We start from the raw sequence: 9350 nt of genomic DNA, 5'->3' as shown, positions 1-9350 counted from the left end.
TTCATAAAAGTTTGAGATATCTCCACAAAAGGGACAGTCAGTCGACGTCTGTGACATAAAATTTCCCATACGTAAGATTTTGCAATCAAAACAAACAGGCTTTTCGCAGCAGATTCAAAGTTTTTGTGATTTTGTTTTTAATACACTTTTCAGCAGATTGAGAGATTCAATTCTCTTGAAGACATTTGCCTTATGTGAGCACAGTAAAGCTCGTAAATGCTAGGGCTTAAAAACTATCAGAAAATATTGGTGTCTACAAAATTAGTATCATTATTTTAAACAACGTTGTTTCGGCTGACTACATTTCCTTTAAATACTATTTTAATAAATATGTATTATCACTAAAGCTCTTTTTATACCCTTGAAGAGAATATTATAATTTTACCATAACAGAAGGAGATATCTCTAACTCCATACATATTATTGAACAATAGCAGCAGACAAGTCGATTTAACCATTTTTGCCCATCTGTTTCTATGTTTCTCTGTTTTAAATCTGCCGTCTTTCTGTTGTAGACAAAACATATAGCTACTTAGTAACGATCGGTCGATTAAGAATCAAGTTCAAAACAACTTTTTTGTTTTTCACGATATCGTGACTAGTTTACATGTATAAATGTATGCCCAAAATGTTATAAACATCAGTCGACTATATCATAGCATATTGTATCCATTTTAAACGTTTCGAAAAAGTTTGAAAGGATAGTTTATGGTGCTACTTTCTAAACGTATTTAACTAAAATCCATCATTTCAAGCAAGAATGAATTAATATCTTCCGGGTTTCGAACACTAAATACTCTTGCAGGCAAGGTACGATATAATATTCAAACCTTGGCCGCAAATGTCTGATTGTTTTGTGATAGGGGTATATGTTTATATATGATTGCTTAGATGTAATTGGCTAATTTGATAGTTTTTACTTTCAAAGTTTCAAGATGGCTAAAAAAACAGAGCTGAAATTTTAACATCAGACTGACATGACTGGCTTTGACTGATTAGGAAAATAGGACATACTTTAGTGTATCTGACCTTTATTTAGTGCTAAAACTATAAAAAATAAACTGCAAAGGTCTTCTGGCTTTGTCTTAACTATGTTTGGAACTTACCCTTAAATAAGGGGCATAGCTGGCCCAGTGCTCCGATGGGACCTCGGCCCGTGTATTGGCCCACAGATAACTCCATAAACAGCAGGGGTATGCTGCATATGAAGAGTATTATGCAATAAGGTACTAAAAACACACCTGCAAATGACGATAGAATAATCAAGGAAAAGAAAAAATTAGACTCAAGAGACTCTAAATGGAACAGCTAAATAAACAAATTAAATTAATTATAAATATTTGAGATCAACAATTGCAAATTGTGTAAGACAAACAGTCACATATTCTCCAGTTGCCAGTTGGGTTGCTCATTATACTTATGTGTAATGTAAATGGGGCCTCTGGCTTCTGAGAGTGAGAGCGTGTAAATGAAGATGGACGTAGGCCGCCAAGTGGCTTGCGTGTTTCGTACTGAAGGGGGGCTGTGGGGGATTGTGGGACAGTCGAGATACTGTACAGATGACAGTGACCGCTTTATTTACGTCGGGCTTTCATACTTTTGCGCTGAGCTTGAACAAATTTTAAATTATGACTTTGTAGCGCTTACAGCGGAAATGTCGCATAAAGCACAAAATTTAAAAAAATAAAAATTCCTTTCTAGCGCAAAGGCACACGTCGAACGTCGCGTTAAAAGTTGTCGCATGGAATCAAAGTATTTGACGTAATGCTCCACACGCCCTTGTGACTTCCGTTAAGATTTGATTGGGCCTTTCAGGGGAATTTCACTTACCGCCGCCGCTTTTGTAGCACATGTAGGGAAAACGCCAGACATTGCCCAGGCCCACCGAATAGCCGATGCAAGCCAAGACAAACTGCATTTTGTTGGCCCAATGCTGTTGGCGCGGCTTCAAATGGGCCGCCTCGTCGGACATGTCCATGAAGCTGTCATCGTCATCGATGCCCAGCGGCCTGCAAATACAAAGCATACACATAGTTTACACATAGGCATATCAAGAGGTGCTTTTCGCTTTTCATAGTCATTTGCATTTTAGTCAGCGAGCCGCATCTAATTGCTGTCAACACTCGCCCAATGCACGAGATGGCATTGTCTGGCCCGGCACCAAACGGAACCCCAGACAGTATAGTCGCACAGATTACATGACCATCGCCACGACACGACCCCATCCAACATTTCTGGTGCGTCAAATAGTTTAATTGTAGTAATCACATGCCAAATGCAACAATAGCTTTGTCCGAGGTGCCAAATGCCAGTTCATTGTTAGAGGTATGATTAGAGATTATGGGGATGTTTGTTTATGTTGGGGGACGGCTGGTTTGATGAGGTGTACGGTTGTGCAAATTGAGTTTTATGAATTATGTAAACTGCAAAGAATAATAAAAGTGCTAAAGATACTTAGTTGACCGCAGTTAAACATTTTATTGTAACGTTGCTTTGCATAGACGAAAATAATAACAGCTCCTTGAATTTAATGCATTATGCAAACTGTAAAAATAAGTAAACAAGATGGTAGTGCTAAATAACAGGTTTTAAAGTCTAACTTATTCGTTGCTAATTCGACTGTGAATGTTTATTCTGTGGTGATGCTTTGGGGTGATTCAAACTGTCGCATGTTTATAAAATGCTAATTTCAATAAGTTTTTCTACGAAGTATAAAAAAACCAATCAATTTAAACATTTTGTTTCTATTCACAATAGTAATTGGCTTGACCAAAATTCAAAGAAAAATTAAACATGAAAGACCATTTTTAGCATGGTTTACAGGAGAAAATAAAATATTTTCCATAGTTGATTCGATCATATTTCGGCATAGATAGTATACTGCCTGTAACAAGAAGAGGTAGAAGAAAATTGGGGACAAGCATATCAGCTGTTGCTACTGCATACGAATATATATATATATATTCCTTTACCTGGGTATAAAAATATATATAGAAATAAAATTGTATAAGTAATCCTAGAAATATATTCATCAAAACAACCGTGCCCATGTAGCCATATCTGTTCGACCGCTTTTCTGTTTCTATGCAAACTTATCTCTTCATTTTAAAGCTATCTTTAAGAAAATATAAATAGAATTGCCTTTTTGCTGGACGCAGTACATTTTTTGTTGAAGTTCTTCAGATCGGACCACTTTTGGTCACACACATTTTTTTTCCAAGGCAGAAGTTTTATTCTTCATGATATTTGCATGATTTTTCAATTATTCATTTCATAATGTTCCGACCATATAGTTAATCTTTTCTCATTCATTTTGTTAATAATATATAAGATTTTAATTTTAACTTATTAAAACGAGAAATACTACTCTAGTCGGGAGTGTCCGACCAGTAAATTCCCTTAGCCCATTACAAATCTTCCAGCTCTTTAATGTACACAAAAACGCTGCGCTATTTGGTTTTTTCCCGGTTTTAGTCTTTTGTTCTTACGCACATTTCAATGAATATATATGGCATGAAAATTTCAAAAATAGCCGTCAAAAAGTGAAATATACCCTGTGCAGGTAATAAGAAGGTCAACACATCAAAGTAGAGGTTTCCCGTTATTGAAAACTGGATTTCAATATCGATTCTGAGCGATATCGTCAAAAACAGATTCGTTTTGGGCAGGACGAACAGACAGACAGACGGATATACATAGCTAGATCCGATTAGCTTGGCGTTCTTATCAAAAATATATATAATTGTTACATACATTTGCACAAAACCATAATGCCCTTTTGCCCATTTTCAATGGGTTTAGGGTGCAAAAAATGTCTTTTACACGTGCCGCATTTGCATGATATACAGTGAACATAAATAAATTGTATAAATTATATGGTCAGCACAAGTTTGAACAGGCTACTTATCCATTAAATAAACGTTAATATTCAATCAGCGGCGTTTCGCTAATGACCAAAACAAACACGACAATCATAATGGGCCATCAAAATTTGAATTGAAAGCTATTAGCTTGGCACTTGGTCAAAATGAAATGGCACGATTTATTGGTTACATAAGAACGAGGGCGCTACGCTTACACTTTGGCCACGCGATTGAAGCGAAAAAAGGACTGCTCCGAGTGCTTGGAGGACTGCGCATCCGGATCGTTGCGATAGGGCATCTCGCTGAATTATTATAATGTACTCTCAGGATATAGGCGACTATATGCGAGCTAATAATTTAAGCTTGTTACACGTTATCCATGCGTCCATTGATGATATGCACTTTGGTAAGGATTCGTTTTAAGTCGGATCTATGGAACAACTGCACCGATCGTAGGTCGCTGCTTAACTGACTACTGTCGGGCGCTTGGAGCTTGGGACTAATCTTGCGAATGGAACTGTTTGAGCACTGCGATAGGCGTAAATTGTAAGAGTCAATAGTTATACTTGGCTACTTATGTAGATCTATTGATCTCGTTAAGGAACATTGCTTAAAAATAGCTGCGATCCGTCCCAACTTATTCACGTTTCATGTCAAAGGCATCATGTGCCCCACGCACAGATGGTGTTAAAATTGTATGTTTACCAACACGTAAATATGTGTGCGTGTGTGTGAGTGTGTGTGGTTGGGTCTGATAACATTTGCCTTTTATGCTCCGGCGTCGAATGGTGCCAAAATTTGCGATGAATATTTAAGCGTTTTATGTGGGTGTCAAATGGTTTGTCAAGGGGCGCGTTTTTGAAATACTAATGGAGAAAGGAATAGAAATTGTGTGAAAGAAAACCCGATCGATGTTAGCTTAAATGGTTTAAATAGACTAGAAACTGGAAGATCTTTTATCTTTTATTGAGCACAAAGCTGAGGACTTAGCTAGGCTAAATTATCTGCGATATGGGGAACCCTTATTTTATTTTGTAATGAACCGAACATTTAACTAAGCCAGATGTCAAACAAATAGCCGAACAGAAACCCAAGCTCATTAATTTCGGAATGCAGGAAAAACAGACCCTTGGTACAACTTGAACCCCAGGGATTAATTAAATGTTTTATCGTTTAATGCAAGTTTCGACAATGTTTCTAAGGCAGAAAACTAAGTTCACGAACCCAACCTAAGGGCAGGGAGTTGATACAGGTTCTCCAATCTGTTATCTATATTGTTGAACTTACGGTGGCGTTTGAGGATTGACCATGTCGAACAGCTCATTAGCTGTGGTCGGTACGCGTCGTATGACCAGCTTTCGTCCGTCGGTGGAGCCAATGCCAATTGAGGCCAGCGAACGCACCGATGTCACATCCGAGTAGATCTGATTGCTGGCCAGGTCGTGAAAGTGGGAGGAACTGCCGCTGAGCGAGGCCTGCGGCTGCATGTAGAGCGGATTGGGTGGCTGCAGTCCGGTTGTTGCGGCCGTGCTGCCGGCGAGATTGTGACTGCTGTCGCTCAGGCCGGGCAGGTATGCTGTGGGCGTGGCATACAGAATAAAGCCACCTAACAATAGAAGCAACAATTCAACTCACCTGACACCACCGAGCGCATACTGCTGTGATGGCTGCCCAAGCGCGAGCGCAGATCATAGCTGAGTGGGGAGACGGCCAATGCATCAAGACCAGCCATTGTGGTGGTGGTGGTGCTGGTCAGCGTTGCGGGCGTGTGGTGGATTACTGGAGCAGCCGCAGCCGCACTCCCACCCGCTGTATCGTAATCGTCAATGGTAAAGGTGACCGTTGATGTGGACGCCGCTGGCTGTTGGAGCGGCTGCAGTTGCAATTGCTGCTGCAGCTGCGCCGGCTGTATGACATCCGAGTTGGGACGCGACTTGACCGAGGGCTGACGTGGCGGCTGCTTGTGCATTGCCGCTGCCATTGCCACCAGTGATGTGCTGGAGCTTGTCTGGCGAAATGGCAGCTGTGGGGCTCCAGCCGTCGAGGTCACCGGCGCGCCGGGCGTGGCTGGTATAATGATATATTTGTGTGGCCGCACGGAAGGGCCGCGAATAAGTCGCGTCTGCTCGTCCCCATCGCCGCAGCTCTCGGCGCCGCTGTCCGACAATTGACTTAGCCGCAGCGGCGATAAAGTTGTTGCCGTGGTGCGCTTCGGCACGAGATGAAGGGCAGTGGGTGAGGAGGCTCTCTTGGCCAATGGCGGCTGGTCTTCGCCTTTTGGGGCCTTGGCGCTTGCATCTTGGGCAATTTTATCTGCCATTTTGGCCTTAGGCTGTTGCTGCTTTTGCTGTGTTGCTTGCTCTGCTGCTGAAATTCGTTTTATTTTTGTTGTTGCTATTGTTGGCTCAATCATAAAATCATGTTTGCCTTATGTGGTTGTTGTGTGCACTTGTTTGTTATGGCTGCTATTGTTGTTGTTGTATTTGATGCTGCTTTCATATGCGTATTTATCATTTTAATGCTCATAATTTGTAGCCGGTGCCGCGAAACTTGTTGCTGATAAAGTACGTTGTTGTTGTTGTTGTTGCTGCCGCTACTGCTGATGCTGCGGTTGTCATATTTTTAAATCACATTAAAGCCTTGAACATCACAATGCCATTATTATTATGATTGTTGTTGTGTGGCTGTGTGCGCGTTAAAGCTTTTAAATCATAATAAAATGAAATTAAGAGAAAACCAAGAGATGATATTTCTTTTTGTTTATTATCACTGTATTTTATATGCTCTATCTAATTTTAAATTTTATCACACTTGGATGTTGTGCAATTGTATCTAACTGACATCGGGTCGATCACAATCAAAAATGTTGCAAGAACTTTCGATCTTTGCTTTGCCTGCATCAGCGCGATGATCCTGAAGACTTTAAAATTTAGAGACTTCAGTTTCTATCTCGATAATTCTAAAATCGATAAATATGTATGTGCTTTCTTTTAAAGAGATTTATCCCCCTTGTGCGTTGTTTAAAATACAAAAATAACTATTAAGCAAAATCTTTATGCACTTATTAAATGTTTCTGATTGAGCTTTGTTTTGCATTTTTTTTCTCCCTCGAATCCGATTTTTCATTAATCATGCATTGTACTGCCAAATTTTATGTGTTTGTATCTGCTATCACATTATATTGCAAAATATAATTGTGTTAATAAATATTAAAAAACCTTAAGATTTTTAATTATTAATCAAAACTGTTTTAAGATTCCTGAAAAGCTGAGAAATTCGGCTATATGCCTACATATATTACCAGCTGTGCAATATAATTCTTAAGTATGTATTTGGATATAAAATATCTTCTTTTGTTGGGTCTTTAATTTTTGATAAACACCTGCACAAATTATCGCTCATAATTAATTTTGCGCTTTGCTTTGTATCTCGTCTCAACAATTCATTAACTTTTCTCATGCTATTTACTTTTGAATTTTAAATATAAACAAACAAGCACATGTTCCATGTACCGTGCTTCGTTTTCTTTTTATTTTATCATTGTGACAGAGAGATAAACACTCATATCTGACCGAGTCACACTTCAGACCCCATCAAAGTCACTCGCAATTCACTTACAAAACTGTATCTTATCGGGTTGTGCTACACTTTAAAGGTTAGCCCCCTCCACATTTCATTGTTGGCTTTCATTTTTTATGGCTGTTAGTGTCTTGCTTATTTTTGGCTGAAATATACCTCGCACCGCTCAGAAAATTTTCATAAATTCCGGCAGTATGTCATGATCTTGGCGATGATCAATGCTGATGGCGCTATGCTCTAGTGACTCTTTGAGCGGGCGCAAAGGTCATTGAAATGGGTTCAAAATGATTAATTACGCATCTTATAACGACATACTACTATCGACTACAGACAACAAGTAACTTGTATGCATTGCACATGTCATTTTATGGGGCTTCATTGTAATAGAACAGCCCCATTTTCCGACCATGTGATATGTAAATTTTTATACGCTCTTAATGAGCGCGACTTACAGAGAATTGCATGAGCTAAGTTTTGAAAATTGTGTACCTATTTTAAATTTCATTTTTAACGATTATCTTAAAGAGACAGAAATGCTGGGGAAAATCAATAAAATTTCAACTATACCAGTTAAATGGTTGTTAACACGCGCACAATTTATTAATAATTGTTTGTAAGGGTATTTTAACTTCGTCACCTTAAAGTTGTCTGTGTTCTTTTTGTTTTTAACGAATTATAAGGTAAGATGCATGGGTAAGAAATGCATTCCCAGGTCTTGAGCTCCATATTACCATAAAGTTCTGATTAGATTAGGCACTTTATAAGCTGGCAATACCTTTCATATAACGTATTGAATTGAAAGCTCCCAAATTATTTATTTTAACATATTAAAAATGCATCTACTGAACACTTTTTGCGGTTATTCTATTCTACATAAAAGTTTATAATTTCATGAAATATTTAATGGCTCATTTTAAGCAAACGGCTTTCGCGTTAATTAAAACCAGCGTCCATACTTAGCAAATATTCAAGGGAAGCGAAAAAAAATATAAAATTTGCCATTATACAACGTAACGTGTTTTTATGTACGCGTTTTGTGTGTTTTCTCAGTTGTTGTTTATCAGCGGCAAACACAAACAATAACAATGAAATAAAAAATTAAATTTGTTGAATTTTTTGTTGCACTTTCTGACATTGATTATCCGCGCGAACAGCCAAAAAAATTTCACGAACACAAAAACAACCAATAATTGTCAATGTAATAATGACAGTGGTTATTTAAATCATTTTCTTCGCTTTGTAATATTTTATTAATATAATCAAAAATTTGCATTGATTTTGTGGCACTTTATTTGTTCTTTAAATTGAACTTTATTTGCAATTGGCTTAATTCAGTTTCGCTCATTGCAGTGGGCATCCCTAACAATGGCCCAAGCTCTATTTCAATTTTAATCATAATTCATAATCGTAATAGCATAATCAACACTTGGCACGCGATTGCTATATCAATTACCCGGTGGCTCAGATATCGCTACGCATACGCAATGCGTGGGCCGAATGCGCCTTTCGCCAAATTGAATAATTTAAACTATTTGCAGTTTTACAAAAACACGCATTTCTGTGTCAAACATGTTTTTAATGAGCGCACCAAATCCACGATTTATGTTTGCCAGCGTTTCTCCACGTTTCTCCAATCGTCAAGCCGTCGAACTTTAATGCCGCCAGAGCTGTAAGCCGTTTAGCCCCCTGAGAAACGTGCAAGCACGCGCGCTGTCAAATGTCAACTGATCCACGTTTGTGAATATCGTTTACACTTGATGTCGCTTGGGGCTTTAGAGCTTGGATGCCTGCGGCTCACGGCTTGCTCGACCGCTGGTCCGCTCGCTCTCTTTCTCTTTCTCTCTCTCGTTTGCTCAACCCGGCGTTTATTCGTTTGTTTCGAGTAAGTATTTGCGGGTTTTAGTTTTT

At 38.8% G+C, this 9350-nt stretch overlaps 1 protein-coding gene across 1 annotated transcript in view; it reads right to left on the bottom strand.

Annotated features, from left to right (window-relative positions):
* Window positions 1-9126, bottom strand: part of LOC115763344 (sodium- and chloride-dependent GABA transporter ine) — a 13829-nt gene extending 4703 nt beyond the window's left edge. Inside the window, exons 1-5 of the mRNA XM_030705856.1 lie at window positions 8896-9126; window positions 5499-6564; window positions 5151-5439; window positions 1831-2009; window positions 1107-1241 (exon numbers count right to left, since the gene is read on the bottom strand). Of these exons, the coding sequence (XP_030561716.1) occupies window positions 1107-1241; window positions 1831-2009; window positions 5151-5439; window positions 5499-6276 (1381 nt within the window). The 5' untranslated portion in view covers window positions 6277-6564; window positions 8896-9126. The remainder of the gene's footprint in view (window positions 1-1106; window positions 1242-1830; window positions 2010-5150; window positions 5440-5498; window positions 6565-8895) is intronic.
* Between the last annotated feature and the right edge of the window lie 224 nt (window positions 9127-9350).

This window comes from Drosophila novamexicana, unplaced genomic scaffold, assembly GCF_003285875.2.
Source record: "Drosophila novamexicana strain 15010-1031.04,08,12 unplaced genomic scaffold, DnovRS2.1 tig00000739-arrow-arrow-pilon, whole genome shotgun sequence".
Taxonomy (NCBI): Eukaryota; Metazoa; Arthropoda; class Insecta; order Diptera; family Drosophilidae; genus Drosophila; species Drosophila novamexicana.
This window is presented reverse-complemented; position numbering and strand designations above follow the sequence as displayed.